The sequence below is a fragment of the Accipiter gentilis genome, chromosome 22 (assembly GCF_929443795.1).
Source record: "Accipiter gentilis chromosome 22, bAccGen1.1, whole genome shotgun sequence".
NCBI classification, from domain to species: domain Eukaryota; kingdom Metazoa; phylum Chordata; class Aves; order Accipitriformes; family Accipitridae; genus Astur; species Astur gentilis.
This window is the reverse complement of record NC_064901.1, coordinates 19,463,733-19,479,615: the sequence shown is the minus strand read 5'-3', so window position 1 is coordinate 19,479,615 and position 15,883 is coordinate 19,463,733. Positions and strand designations below refer to the sequence as shown.

General features: G+C 49.9%; 1 protein-coding gene across 1 annotated transcript; it reads left to right on the top strand.

Annotated features, from left to right (window-relative positions):
- The first annotated feature begins 845 nt into the window (after window positions 1-845).
- On the top strand, window positions 846-15,637 carry LOC126049216 (transmembrane protein 151B-like). Its single transcript, XM_049825255.1, has 2 exons — window positions 846-889; window positions 12,328-15,637. The coding sequence occupies exon 2, from the start codon at window positions 12,361-12,363 to the stop codon at window positions 13,756-13,758; it is 1,398 nt and encodes a 465-aa protein (XP_049681212.1). The 5' UTR covers window positions 846-889; window positions 12,328-12,360; the 3' UTR covers window positions 13,759-15,637.
- Window positions 15,638-15,883: the final 246 nt, after the last annotated feature.

The window sequence follows — 15,883 nt, the reverse complement described above, 5'->3', positions numbered from 1 at the left end:
TCAGGGTGTTCCTTTAGAGTAAGCAAAGATTAAATGGTATTCATAATAATGAACTATTTTTCTCATTTGCAAAGCCTCTAAACAGAGGCATTTGATGACTGGGCTGCACATAGCTGGTGAGGAACTAATACTCCTCGGGCTTCCTCCTCACAAGGCTGTCTCCTCCCAGCTCCCCACTTTCCCCCCCAGGGAAACTGGTCCATGGCTTGTTGTCCAGCCTGGCTCCAGGACAGTCCCTCACTTCCCCACGTTGAGACTGAGGGAAGGTCGGGCAGGATACACGGGACCCGTGGCAATGGTGAGAATGCTAAGGCACAGGACATGCCCTCTTCAAGGATGGGGAGAGCACCTGCAACCCTAGGGACCTGGGGGTGGGAAGGGACAAGCTTTAGTACACCACGGAACTATGGCTCTAACATCCACCACTGCAGGCTGCTCATCTGCACAGCACAGGAGAAAACACACCTGCTCCAGCACCGCCAGCCTCCTCTCGCTGCTCGCTCCTCTCCCACCCCTGGAGAGCTGCACCTTGTAGGCAAAGGTGGGTGCAAAACAGGTGTTACAGGATTCCTGCTGAACCCAGCTGGGACAAACACACAGAGGACGGCAGGTAGCTACTGTCCCGTTCTCCCCTCCTCGCTGTCCCCATCCCTCCTGGACTGAAGCAATGGGAGCTGGTCCCACCAGCCCTCTTCTTTTCCCTTGGCTGGTGTCAGTTTTCCCTCCGTGTCAGCGAAGCCGCCGCTAACACCGGTGCCGTCAGCAAGTTGCACCTTGCTGATCCGCTGGGGCTGTGGTACATCTGTGTCACCTGCGGCTTGCCCAAGGGTGCAGGGACCTGGGTCTGGCTTTCACAGGCTGGAACACACCGGAGCGGGCTCCTCCCGAGGTGAGGATCGCTCTGCTCTGCAGCAGCGGGATGGAGGGATGGACGGAGGGATGGATGGATGGATGCTGCCGTCAGCCCTTCCAGGAGCTCCCTGCGGTGTGGGAGCAGGGGCAAGGGCACCTGCCCAGAAACCTCTGTGCAGTGGGGCTGGCCACTGGCTGCGGTGGGGGGCAAGCGGCCGGCTAGGCACGAGGCAAGCTGCAAAATACTGAGCGGCACGGCTTATGGCTTATGCCAATCACTCGGTCTCTCTAATCTGGCAGTGGCTGGGACCTGCATCCCAGGAGCATTCCTGAGGATATATGATGCTTGTATTGGTTGACTGATAAGCGTCGAGGTAAGCCACATTGTTACATCGGTAAAATTTGCCCTGTGTCTACTAGGAACCTCTGATATTCAAGGCGGGGGAGTGGGTAATATGAGCTTAGTATGATGGGTGCTTAAAGCGTAGAAAAAAGAACTGTTCTTGGAGCTACTGTCTTGCTCTGAGGCAGCTCTAATCCCAGCTTTTCCTTTCTGATGAACTCATGCCCAGCATTGACATTACTGGGAAAAATCCTCTGCCCCCAGAATATGCTCTTTGTGCTGCTGCCGAATCGAAAGGCAGTGGCACCAACACCAGCATTTTGGGGGGAAAAGGGATAATTTTAGTGTATAATTAGTGTAGCATTTTTGTGAGCTTGTAAGAAGCTGCCACGAAAATAGCCCTGATTACTATTTTGCAAATGGTGACCACTTTATTGCTAAGATTCCTTGGCACTGAAAACGTAACTGCATGGCTTTCCTTGGAGCAGTGTGCGGGAGCATCACCCGTGGATGTGTCTAGGGCCAAATTCTTCATGCCACTCGCATACATACCCTTGTATTTTAGTGAGTGGCTTTCCCATCCTGCTGCGATGTGTGGCATATATATTGGCTGGGACCCAAATGCCTTTCTTTTCTGGGATTTCCTTTATTTCTGCTTGAAGAACTCAAAAGTATCTTGCAAGAACTACTGCTGAATCTGACGTTTGAGAGGACTGGAGACTCCTTCTGTCCTGACCTCTACTTTCCTCATCTTCAGGTGGTGGCTTAAATTCATGAAGGTGAATGGTGTGAAATAACAGGCTGTCGTCGTATGGTATTTCAGGGGCATCCTAGCATCTGAAATTCAGGTGAATCAGCAAGATTTGTGCCTTTTCACGGTTTGTCTTGTCCTTCGATAGACTCTGCTGGGGAGAGGATTTAATGCTACCATTTCGTGCACCTTCCCACCCTGAGACGTTCCCCTTGACAGCTCCGTTGATGGAAGGAGGAGATTAAATCTCCGCAGGGATTGAGAAACCAAGCGATCCCTGCTCACCACAGGAGGGCAACTGCTGAAGCTAATGCCTGAGTCAGCGATGATGCAAACATGTGGAGCGCATGCAGGTTATTCTTTTTAAACCACGTAACATCATTTCTGCTGGGCATTGATGCCATGGCCCCTGCCTGCAGGAAGTTTTCGTTCTCAGGAGTTCATGGTAGAAGAGCAAATGGTGCATCTAAAACATACATGCAGCAACCAATGTGCTACATGTTCTAGGACTGAAGGGAAATTCTCTTTAATGCAAAATGGCTTTTTCTGTTGCCTTCTATCCCTTATATTTCCCTTTCCCTCCGTGCTGGCAGCCATGCTGAGAGCACTTGCTACTGGCTCAGCGTGAGCTAGGGGTAATGGGCTTCTTGCTGTTCAAGATGGATGGCAGGAGGGATTTTGTTTCAGACTCCCCAGGAGGGGATTTATGAGATGACTGTTGTAATATCTCTCTTTTCCCTCACCAGGCCTTGTTACTGATGCCCCACGTGGTACCCAGACTGGGTCACATGGTGGAGGAGCACTTCTACCCATCACACACCAACATCTGGTTTAGCACAGCCCTGCAGGCTCCTTCCTCACTGTACTAATGAGTATCTGACCTAGGAGTTCATTTGGCCCTGGAAAGCAGTAAGGGGTTGTACTCTGACTCTTCTCCTGCAGTTGTCTTCTCTCTGGCCACCCCAGACTTCTTGGGCCAGTCTTTCACCAGGATCACCACGGGAGCTGGAAGATGGTATCTGCACCAACATCTGTTGTGGCTGCTTGGGGACAGGGCTAGAGGTCTCCTTGCTCTTTTTGTATCATCCCTGTCCACTGCACGAATGGTGAAGCCTTTCTCAGCTCCAGAAGTTGGTCCTGGTGTCAGAGCTCACCTCAGTTATGGTTAACAGCACAGCCTAGGGCTTGCCTAGCAAGAACTCAGTGGTCTTCTCTGTGTTATGTCCTGCCATGTCCATCAGGAGGTGGAACATTTTCCCCTGCCCTGTCTTGACCAAGAGTGTCTCATAGTTATAGACAAAAATCTGCTTTCATCCAGGCAGGTCACCACCTGCCAAAGTGCGTGACTTGTGGTTACTGATTATTCTTTCCCTTTCATGTATCTCATTGGGATATATTCATCACAAGCATAACTCTGCAGAAGCAAATGCAAGTATGGCTGGCATTAATTTATCTACTGTTTTTTCTTCTTTCTTCTCTACTTCTATTTCTTTTCTTCCAGTCCTCTGTCAGTGTTTCCCCCACTCTTTTTTCCCAATGGACAGGAAGATTATTCTTGCTAAATAAAAGAGGAAAAAGAAAAAGATAAGATTGACTCTTTGCTCACATGAGTAATCCTGAGCTGTGGGGTCATTTTGTTGTCAAAGACAGTTATAAAGTCACCCTGCAGCCCCGAAGCCAGGTCTTGGCGGAGAGCAGGAGCACGCTGTGATGCCGCACATGTCACTGAGACACAGCTGCAGCGTCAGCCCTGCAGCACACTGTCACCTCCGTGGGAGCCTCTGCCCCGATTTAGCACAACCTTATCCCACCCCCCGCAGGCTGTGGGGAGGAGATAGGGGCATGGATTTGGTTTTTTGGAGAAGTTCCCAGCGGCAAGAAAGCAGCCGTTCAGGACTAGCTGCTTTCCAAGTCATAGAAGGGCCAGGAGGATTGCTGGCTCCTACGATGCTTGGGTGCCGCCAGGTTCAGGTCTTCCCCCAGTGATCCTCACCCGGATCTTTTCTCTGGGCCCGATCCCCTCCTGCCCCTGCCCAGGCTGGCTGGTCTCCATCCTCGCCTGCCCGCGTCCTTACCCTGCCTCGGTGGCACTGGCATTCGGAGCATGTCTAGGCAATCCTTTTCTCCCCTCCACCTCTTCCCACCCGCCATGTTTCGCCCTCATTTCTCTACTTCCATTCGAGCCGCGTCTCCGCTACCCTCTGTTTTCTCTCATTCTTTCATTTTAGACATGATAGCGTTTCGCTTCAGCAAAATCGCAGCTCTTGCGGTCAGCCACCAAGGGCAAACACATGTACACGTGGGGTTTAAAACGAAAGGAAACACTTTTGGCTGGATTTCCCTGAAGGAGAATTTTAATGCTTTTGAAATTGGGGAACCCAGATATCTGGCTGCGAACCAGACACAGACAGTCAAACTTGGGCCCCAAACTGTCCACAAAACAAACATTAGAATAAATTCATGCTGTGGCAGCATATTTTCTGCTTGTACAGCTCATGCTGGAGTTTTCAAGGAGACTGAAGCATGAAGTCTGACAGAAGAGGATAAAGTCATTTTGTCAATAGAGAGCTACAGAGAAATAGTAAGCATAAGGCAAAATTGAATATCAAGTTTTTAAAGACTGTGACTCCAAAATAGTTTGGTCCATTTCCTTTGGACTTCACAGGCTATTTCTCCCCCTCTATTGGGGTCAGTTTGGCAACTTTCAGTTCAAATTTATTTTGCCAGTGAAAATCAGAAGTGAACAAAACAAGAGGTTTATCATTGTCACTGTAACCATTTGCATGCCATAAGCAGTACTGAGGCAGCTAGAAAAAGAAGAGATGCTTCAAGCCCACAGTGCCATACAGCTACTTTGGGAGTAAAATACAGCTGCTGATGAAGAGCGTGCAGCAACAGCAAGTTAGGTGATAATGTGCTCCACTGAAGCTTTGGGAGGGTTTCTCTTATTATTGTATGTAGAGCTGCAATGTGGGATTACTCCTGGCAGTGAGCACTGGAAGTGCGAGGAGCACCTCAGTGTCCACGTAATGCCCACAGCCTTGTTTTTATGACTGACACTTAGCTTTGTGAAGACAAGTTGTCTTGTATAAGCTAATGGGGTATTTAGCCATTAGATTGGCAGAGTTCTGCAGGAATAATGACCAGATTTGATACTGTCCACTGGAATCAAGCATAAAATCACTGCTGGTAACATTTACAGTTGGCACAAACATTAGCAGGCTGGCCTGTAATGATGAGATGAGCACAGTCCTACAGAGGGATCTGCTTCGTTTGATAATTTCATTATTCATTCCAATGCCGAATCTGAAGTTACACATTTCAGGGTGGAGAGTGCAGTCAAGCCTTCAGCTGTCCTCAGAAACGGTGACTTAAAAAATACCTGAGAGCAAAGTGGGTGAGTGGTTGAACATGAACTCCTGGGGTGGTGCTGGGCAAAAATCTACTAATGCAACTCCTGGAGACAGTAAAAAGGGGGAATGAGTAGGAACAGGAGGTGATTTTGTGTTTTGGTATGATGACAGTGAAATTAAGTGCTAAAGTCCTGTATCCACTTCCAGGGTACACATTTAAGGAGGTGCTGGAGAGACAGCAAAGCACCAAAAAGAGCTAGAGCAGTGCAGCGAAGGACTTCAAGACCTTGACCCATTTAAATTGTCAAAAAGAAGGCTAAGAGGTGTCATAACGGAGAAGTATCTTCAGAGAGAGAAGGCAGTCATATGAAAGGAGTCTTTCATCACCCAGAGAATGGGCATCCCCACTGTCATGAATGGCAGTGAAGTGAGATGAAATTACAATGACAGTAAAATTTCAGCACCACAATAAATTACAAAGGGGATGCAGGTTCTTAATTTCTTTTAGTCTATCAGTTAAAGCAGAGTGGCTTTATGGAAGATGAGCTTTTACCAGACACTAGCTACTGGGCCGTACATAGGACCGTAGAGTGAAATTGCATTGCCTGTGAGATATAGGAGCTATGGGGAGAAGGCATAGTGTCTCTCAGTCTTAAGGTGTAAATGTAGTTTGGGTTGTAATAAAAGCTGAACCTTCCTGACCCAGAATAGCCTTGCAAAGTTGATAGGAGAAATTTCTGTGACTACCTGTAAGTGCTAAAGAACCATGTGGGTGTTTATTATATCATAAGGATCCCTGCCGTCACCAAGGAATGGCCACGTGGCTAGTGGGTGAGTCCTGCTATCAGATATACTTGTATCGGCAGGTCAGCAAAAGCAGCGAGCCGTCACTGATAAAATAGAGGCACCAGAGTTTCAGGTTAGGCACCCAAAAACCTGGGCTGGTGGAATCAGTCTGGGCTTCTCTGAGCATGGCCCCTCCTCCTCCTGCTAACGGCGGGGGGGCTCGCTTGGAAGAACAGGGACACCCAGACCACTTCAACCTGCGCCCTGGGAAATTCATTTAGTTCTTATGTACCCGTCAAGAGGAAAGGACCTAGAGACTCAAGCACAATTTGCTCACCCAGAAGTACGTTGTTCTGGTTCTCTAGCATCAGTCTCGCTTTTCAAATATGCCTTTTAAGGAGAAATCAGAGCCTGAAGGGAGGTAATTTTTTTCACATTCTTGACCACCCCCAATGCAGTTGCTTGCAGGCTCACTTAGGATGGCTACCAGCTACAACTTACCTGCCCGTGTCTTAATGCTGGTCACTTGCAAAGAGTCGAGGGACGGGTCAGAGAGCCGAAACCCTGGCCACCAGCCCCGTGCTCTTGCCACCAGAGCACGCTCGGCTCCAGCTGCTAAGCGGGGGACGTGCCAGGCTGTGCACTCGCCCTCCGCTCTCTCTCCGCCCCTTTACACTATGTGAGATTAACAGCCCAAGTCTGCACGCTGCTAGAACACAGAGCACGTTTTAATGATTTTAATTACGGTTGCTGCAGCCAGAACCTGACCTGGCTGCTGTTGAGCCAGGACGAGCGCTGGGTGGGTGTGCCTGCGCGAGGGAGGCTCCACGCCAGTCCTTGCATACCTGCTTTTGATCTTGGGCATCTGCCATCGGAGCGTGTCTTTGAAGGCAATTGCCCTTTCAGCCACTGCCTGGATGTTTTATCACTTGCAAACTAAGTTTTGCACAGAACTTTTCTTGAAGGAGAAATAATCGAAATGTTGCCAGCCTGGAAACTCCTGTCTGCTACAGGTGTCAGCTGAAATTCCAGTTCTCCGTCAGCAGTTAGGGCTTTCCAGACTATTTTCCAGCAACTGCGGCAACAAATTAAACAGCATCTATCATTTCGTGTCTCGGAAGGCTCCACGCCACCAGACAGAAAACAGACCATGGGAGGATGTGGAGCTGCCTCTTCATTTTGCGGGGTACACAGATCCTTTGCCCCGCCTGAGCTTTCTGGAAATGATGGGCCAAAAAACCCCAATGCAAATGCAGAGCAGCACTGCGGGGCCAACTCCTTGGGGCCAGGGACAGCTTGGGGCAGGGCTGTCCCCAAACCTTGTCCCTCTCCGCAAGGTTCGCAGCGTGGGTGCCTGCAGCCCTCCCCACACGTGCCACCTCTCGCTTGTGGCATTTTCCTCATTTGTGCTGAGATCTACTAAAGAATTTGGGAAATATTTTGTTGTTGTTGTTTTTAAGTGTGGAAGAGCAAAGTTAATTTTGCCTTGTGATTATGGATAGTTTGGGTAAGAGTTAGCAGGAGTTTCCGATCCAGTCAGGTGCAATGAGAAGGGAGGCCTCTGAAAGCTGTTCAGCAGCATGCCAGGGCGTAGCAAGGCATTATTTACAGCATGTGTTTTTAACACAACCTGAAATTCATAAACAATAATACTGACAGCTTGGCTGTGCTTCTTCACAGCATTCCATCCAAAACAGGAGATTTTCACGATTTGTACTGTCATCAGAGCTGGTTGGGACCTTTGGGGTGAAACATTTGATTTGGCAAAGCCATCCCTCTTCACAGAAGTGGTTGTAGAATCACAGAACTCCTTGGTTTGGATGGGACCTTCAAAGATCAGCTAGTCCAACCTCCCTGCCATGGACAGGAACATCTTGCTCTAGGTTGGGTTGCTCAAAGCCCTGTCCAACCTGACCTTGAACACTTCCAGTGATGGGACATCCCCAACTCTGGGCATCCTGTGTCTCATTTCATCTTCTGTCAGGAGGTTTCTCAGATCAGCGCTGGAACCAAAGCCCAAAGCAAAGCCCCCAACAAGCAGGAGAGGAAGGACACCTCTCTTGAATTGGGTTAGAGTCCCAAATCCGCGAGTCCTACTTGCAGGCAGAGTGCCTGGTGACTGAGTCTCTGTCTATTCTGGGACAGTCTCTGTTTGGGTCTGGCTTTCTCTCAGGCTCTCTGTCTTTGCTTTCTTCAATTATGTTTCTCTACTAACATTTTCCAGGGGTTATGCTTTTGTTCCACATCAAAACAGCACAGATCCCGCAGCATTCCTCAAAGGACACAACTCCCGTTCACTGGCTGGCCCAAGTTATAATGGAAATTATTAGTTTCCTTAAGCATTTATTGTACTCAGCCAGAAATACAAGCTTGCCCTGTTTCGATCTGAAACACTACGCACGGAAAGGAGAAAATTCCACATAGTACCACAAACATCATGCTTGCAAGAAGGTGGTATGTTAATTAATAAAGTCTGGGAGCCACCGGTTTAACATATTAATGAATTTGTTATGCAGAGAGAGATGGAAAGATATATTTCCTTATTAGATTTCTGAATGTCTGATACTTTTATTGTAATTATGTTCTATTTCGTGTCTTTCTTACAAACACTCTAATAGTGTTTCTAATAGTATAATTGTGTTAGATAAATGTTTCAGCAAAGGGAAGGAGAAATAAGGGGATACAGGCCAGATGAATGTATTCAGAACTTGAAATAGGAGGGACACCTGTGGGGATAGACCCTGGAAGAGAGATCCTTTTATAACTGAGGACCTGCAGAGAGCAGGATCTGCTTAGGAGCAAAGGAGGGTATGAGACAGTGGGTCAGAAGAGCCAGGAGAAAAGAATCTTGTTTTTCCCAAAGGGTTTTGAACATGAAGGCCCTGCTGAACTGGACTGGTAGGTGTGTGAATCAGAGACGTGGCAGTGGGCTCTATGGCTGCATGTCTTCACTAATGCAAGGAGGAGAGAAGCTGCCTTTTTTACAGGCTGCAGTGAGAATAATGGAGGTAACCTGCCTCAGGCTGATCCAGCCCTTTCAGTGCAGTGGGTTGGAGACTGGTTTTGAATTGTCTCCAGAGAACGCATACAGAAATGTCATCTTGGACCTGCAAGCCTCTGAGCTGCCGCCAGCCCAGCCCGGTGCTGCTCCAGGACTGGTGAGACCATACCCTTCTCTTCCCGCAAAGGGGAGGTGGCATTTCATGGAGCTAAGCGGATTAGGAGGCATTTGCCCGCTCCGATATGGCCGCTGATAGCCCTAACCAGCAGGGCTGGTTGAATCATCCCTTGGGCAGAAGCCAACCTGTGGGTTGCAAGTTGGACCACAGAGCTCCAGAGAGTGGAGAAGTTGTCAGTCAAGGGAAGTGAGATAAAGGGAAGGTGGGGATTGGAGTGCCTTTGGCAAATAGTGCCTTAACTGATGTGGGACAGCCCTCTCACATGGCTGTGCCCAGGGCCAGCCAGCCAGGGCCAGGCTGACAGCGCTTCGAACAAGTCATAGAAAAAATTGGGGTTCCCGAAGCTGGATGGAGTACTTCAGCACTCACCTTATATTAAGACTGACTGCTAGGCATCTTTTGCTGGGTCGACTGGCATTCTTCACAGTATTAACCATATGCAATTTTACATTAGAAGTACCTGGGGAAACCTGAGTGTGAACTTCAATTCCTGCGTTAGAATATTGCCCAGCTGTTTTCTTTTGCACAGTCCCAGTGACTGGAGTAGAGAGATGTTCATTTTTAGAGTTTTCTTCACCTCAGAAAACCTTCAGGGCGAAAAAAGGGTAAAGGTTTGCAATTCTTTAATTCAGTCTATATTTTTGCATTACTATAGCAGTTTAAAACTCTAGTTCCGTATCAAGAAGAGACAAAGAATAGAAGACAGTGATTCCCAGTGGAGTTCCCACGAGTCACGAGAGCCGACCCAGGGTCCAGTGTACGGCTGGGGCAGAAGCCTACACTGGGGCAGTAACCACAGTGGGACAGAGTGATGGGTATTTGTTACAGGTTGTTTGATTTTTTACTGGCTGGGCTTAAACCATGACAGTATTTGACAAGAGTTTCAAGAGATTAGACTCTCTATGACGGCACATAGACTCAGGGGTCCACTCCCAAAACTCCCGTAGTTATTTTTCAGCTGATTTGGAACTGCCTGAAGCCACTTTGTGGCTTTCCTCAAGGTTTCCTGCAAAAGGCTATGGAAAACAGCTTTATTCTTAACCATACTAAGGTCTTTTCACTGCCCTACCTACAGAAAAGTTCTGTACCATGTCCTTTATAACCCACTTAGCTTCTCTAAACCCATTTTGGCCACTGTAAAGAGAATACAGCCCAGAATAATTCTTTATTCTGACACATACACACATACAAAAGGTTTGGGATAAGAATAGAAATTCTTTTACAGATTCCTTCTGGATGGAGCAGGAAGAATCAGGGGCCAGATTCTGCCCTTAGTCCCTGCAGATGAATACTGGTGTAGCTCCCTAAAATCAATAAAGTTACTCTGCACTTACAGAGTGTCAGATTAGAAGCTACAAAATCAAAACCAAACCCCATGAACTCTAGTTTGGCAGTGCTCACAGCAAGCCATAAAACTGTCTATAGTTACTTAGAAGTGGTTCTCTGTCCCAGAAAAAAAAAAAAAAAGCAGTATTAAATCTGACTTTATAGCCCTACAAGGTTAGATGCCAATGCTTCCATCTCATTGAGAAGACAGTGAACTCTTCTTTCTAGTGGCACCGTGCTATTATTTCCTGAGTCATAAGATGCTGTTCCTTAAATTCCTTGCTGGTTCAAGATTACTTACTGAATCCTGACTGCTGTGGGTCTGAGATAAGCTATACTTAAGGGGAAAACTTTAAACTTTATCCATGGAGAAAGAAAGAGAAGACATTTCCCAAACCTAGCATCTGTTGGCATCTACGGAGCAGTTTGATGCATTAGAGGTGGCCCCGTGGGAGAAAGAGTAACAGCCTGCTTCTATTTTTGCATGAAATCAGGCTCGGCAGAGGGCATGATGATGCATGAATATCAGTGTGTATCTGCTTTCTCACTGTCATTTCCTCAGAGTTAGGGGGGAGGCAGAGGATGGCAGTAACAAAAGGGACACAGACAGCCCTCCACATTACCTACCAGGGCAGTGGGGAGTTTTGCTTCACGCACTTTCTACAGACGGGCGGCTGCCAGCCAGTAATGTAACTCATGCTGCTGCTGCTCTTTGCAGGGAGACAACTCTGTTTCCGCTAGCTGCTTGGCTCGATTTGGCATTTTTTATTATAGCCCAACATAGAATGACAATGCAGCTGATTCACTGCACCATGGCTGGGGTAAGGACTTGCAGTCATGCCGTCTCAGAGGACGCAGTGGGAATATGAGAGTGCGAACTCCGGCTCTACTCCCAGCCCGACTCCTGGGACTTGAAAGAGAGGGATGTGCTACGATTTAAATGTTCACGCGTACACCCTTAGCTCCAACGCTTAAGCTTTCAGGTATTTTAGGTCAGAGCTAGTCTTCTAACCAGCCTGAAGCTATGCTGCACTGTGCTGTAATCCTGACAATTTTTTCAACTAAATGTGCTTGAATCTAGTAATTTTCCCCATGGCTCACCTCCAAGGAAAACGGTGTCGATCATTTGGTAGGTTTCAGGGTTGGGTGTGAGTCAGCTCTGAGTCAGGCAGCAGCTCCAGCTCCATGAAGCGCTGGTCCCCCTGTGCTGGCACGACCCGTGGGGCCACAGCCCTGCGATGGATGCTGCTCCCGAGCCTCCCCAGCACCACCGTATGCGAACCCAGGCGCTGGGCACTCGCAAAGCAAAGGGGCGAGTCCATAGCCCCCGTGCTGCGAAGCCCTCTCGGCCTTGGAAGATGGTGGGGTGCATAGAGGATGCTGGCTCCAGGCGGGGAGAAGGAGACGGGGACCCATCTGGCCCCCTGTGGAGGGGCCCGTCCAACTGGGGTGCGGGCACAGCGAGTCACTGCTGCGCGAACAACTTCCATCCCCAGAGCCAGGAGGAAGCAAGGAAGGAGTTTTGTCCAGAGACCTCCGTCCCTGGCACGGTGTTTCTGTTTATATTCACATTTCTATTAAGTAGGGTAGTGTCCCAGTCCTCGGGCAGTTGAGAGCAAAGCCAGACACAGTCTCGAAGGCAACAGTCACTGTGTGCGTTGTGCAAAGTGGCGTGACTGACGGGTTCCTCGCTCTCTCTTTGTCTTTCTCTCCCCCTCCCCGGCGGTGTGATTGAAGCAACGCCCCGTGAAGCAGTCCCTGAGCGCCTGCATGTGCCGAGAGTCCCACTGGAAATGCCTCCTCCTCTCCATCCTCATGTACGGCTGCCTGGGTGCGGTGGCCTGGTGTCAGCTGGCCCGGGTCACCAAGCTCAGCTTCGATAGCTCCTTCAAGGGCAAGTCCATGATCTACCACGACAGCCCATGCTCGGACGGGTACGTCTATATCCCGCTGGCCTTCCTCTCTATGCTGTATGTGGTGTACCTGGTGGAGTGCTGGCACTGCCACGTCAAGAGAGAGCTGCAGTACAAGGCGGACGTGGACAGTGTCTATGAATGCATCAACCGCATGCAGCAAGCCACGCCATGCATCTGGTGGAAGGCCATCAGCTACCACTTTGTGCGGCGAACCCGGCAGGTGACCCGGTACCGCAATGGCGATGCCTACACCACCACGCAAGTCTACCACGAGAGGGTCAACACCCACGTGGCTGAAGCTGAGTTTGACTACTCTCACTGTGGGTACAAGGACATCTCCAAGGAGCTCCTGGGCCTAGAGAGCTACACAGCCACCAAGCTGAGGTTCACCAAGTGCTTCAGCTTTGCCAACATCGAGTCTGAGAACTCTTACCTGACTCAGAGGGCTCACTTCTTCACGGAGATCGAGGGGCTGGATGACTACATGGAGGTGAGGGAAGGCATGCAGCTCAAAAACGTGGACTTTAAAGAGCTTATGATGGCTTACGGGGACCCAGATCACCTCCCGTGGTACGTGTCCCACTATGCTTTCTGGGTGGCAGCTATCCTGATGATCTCATGGCCGCTCAGGGTACTCATAGAGTATCGGACTGCTTATGTCCACTACCACGTGGAGAAGCTGCTGGGCCTGGAGTACACGGCGCCCACCGCGGCCGAGGAGCCCCTGTACCGGTACCGCATGCCCCGAGACACCACGCAGGACAGCACCGAGCTGGAGTGGCACATCTGCACCAACCGGCAGCTGATCCCTAGCTACTCGGAGGCCATGCTCATGGACCTGGCCAACTCCCCAGCCTACAACAGCTACGCGGTGTGCCGGTACGGCGAAACGGCCCACGGCTGCGAACGCTGCAACCGTGCCTCCAGCACCTCCTCCATCTTCTCACGCCACGCTTTCCACAGCTGCAGCGGCAACTCCCGCCTCTCCCTCAACACCAGCCGCTTCTCCCTCTGCCGCGTCCACGGCTCCCACAGGACAGGCCTCTGGAGGAGCCGCAGCAGCAGCATCGCGGACCGGGGCTGCCAGGACGAGCAGTGCTGCTCCTACTCCAGCCAGCTGGCTGTCAACGAAAACCCCCCAACCTACCATGACGCCCGCTTCTTCCCCGTCCTGATTGTGCACAGGCCGGAGGGGCATGACGGGCGGCATTTCTACGTCAGGCGCTCCTCCTGTCTAGAAACCTCTCTGTGACAGGTCTCCGTGGTTTCTCGGCTCCTCTGCCCCGGGACAGGGCTTGCAGAGGTGCCGCCGGCGGGGAACCTGCAAGCATCAGTCTCCGCAGTGGGTCGGCAGGACGAGCTTCAGCTCTTCCCCCCTGCCGCTGCGAGAGGACGTAGTCGCTCTGACCAACTGCTAACCTCATTTCCAAGAGCTTCTCCCCCTCCTTCGGCTGGTCCCTCTAGTCTTTTGTTCTCCTCTTCCTTTCGCTCTTTCACTCCTCACAGTTTCTCTGCTCCTTGGTTGCCTGCCTCTCCTCCCATGCCACCCTCAGTCTTTTTTTTACATTTCAGTCACAGTATTTGACCGCGGTTGCTGCTGGAGGATTTATAAAGCCTGTGTTTTGCAGCGTATTTGCCCTCTTGGATGCCCTGCAAGGTAAGAAACTCAGATAGAGCGAGGAGAAAGGCACACGGCCAGCCAGAGTCAAGTCAGAAGGAGAATTCAGATCTGCAGGTGCCGAGTCACCTCCTGCAAACCCCCAGACGAGGTGCTTTTTTAATTTATCTTATTTTCACCAGTCTTTTTTCCTCTTCTTCTGCCATTTATCCTCTCCTTTCTTCATGTTCTCCTCTTCTCACTTTACCCTCATCTCCCTTTTTTCTCCGTTTTCTCACTTCTGCTTTCCAGTTTTTCTGGGGTTTTGCCGGTGAGGATGTCTTTCAGGGTGTAATCTCCTTCCATCGGGCAAAGATAAGGTATTCACGGCACAAATGTCACTGACTGCTGACGCAACCACAGGCTATGCACCTGAAAAGTGCTGAGGACTTTCCTTCCAGAGCAGTAACGTACACCAGTAACGCGAAAAGCCCTTTGCTCACCTTGTCCTGCCTTGTCTGCAGCAGAGACACTGCTGCGTTTCCAGCTGTAGTTAACCTTGTCCAGCTCCACCCCTGTTAGCAATCATCGAGAGCAGTAATGTAGATCAGTGCCCTGTTAGTGCCACTATTTTTAGGATCGTGAGTCTGGTCTGTGGTTGTTTCATTCCTACCACTTGCGCAGAGCAGCACAGGATGGACAAGGGGAGAGGGGCTGGAGAGGGAAAGGCACGTATGGTATGAACTCTCCCACCGAGAGTCTGGAGTTGTTAGGAAGCTCTTCCACTCACAGCGTATATTAGAGTAGTTGCAGGACTGCTCTACGTTATCTTTCAGCTTTCCGTGTGCCCTGGGGAAGGCTTTTGGCCCGTAGCCCGCTGCCGCCTTCCCACCTTCCCAGGCGAGATGCGGTGCCACCCCAGCCCCGGGCAGGGAGCACAACTGGGAGCCAGCCCCACCAGCCACTCTTGCTGGGGCTCCAGGTTCTTCCCGCAAGGCTTCACCTAGAGCAGGTGCAGCACCTTCCAGAATTAGTCCCAGCAATGCCAAACCCAGAAGGTGTCTGGTCCTGGCGGAGCAGACCGCTGCACTCTGGGCTATGGGTTGCCCTCCTGGCCCAGGGAGACACCCCCCCCCCCCCGAGAGCCAGGGACCGACCCGAGAAGCTTATGGTCACACTGAGGACCCGCCAGGGACCTCGCGCGTGCCAAATCTCTGTCACGCAAGGGATGGTCATATGCTGAGCAAGCTCCGTACCATTTTGTCACGTGGATGGTGGAGATTATTATCCACCGTGACTCACAGGAGAATGCAATGCCATCGCAATACGATCACTTTCAAAAACAAAGTGTTGTCACACCCTACAGCAAATAGGTAAGAAACTGAGCCCCCAGAGGGGCTGGCAACAAATGCTTCTTCCCAAGTCCATTCTGTGTGTATCTACATGTAACATGAGATTTGTAAGGTCATATTAGTATGTGTAGATTATATATAACTCTGCATACTTATATGGTGATTTCTTATGGCATTGACTGTTGCACCATGTTAAATACATTTTATTTTGGTTTGATGACTCCGTTTTGATGTGCTGTATTTATTTCAACTGCAGAAATAGAAACATTGGTAATACCTGGCTAACCTGCTGCAAATGATGGCACCATCAGAAAGGTTGTTTAAAATCGGATGAGTCGATCTTTTTTAATGTAAATACTTTATGTATGATTTATGTGACATTTTCATTCCGACAGCTTGGCATTTATTGCAAAAGATAGATAACACAT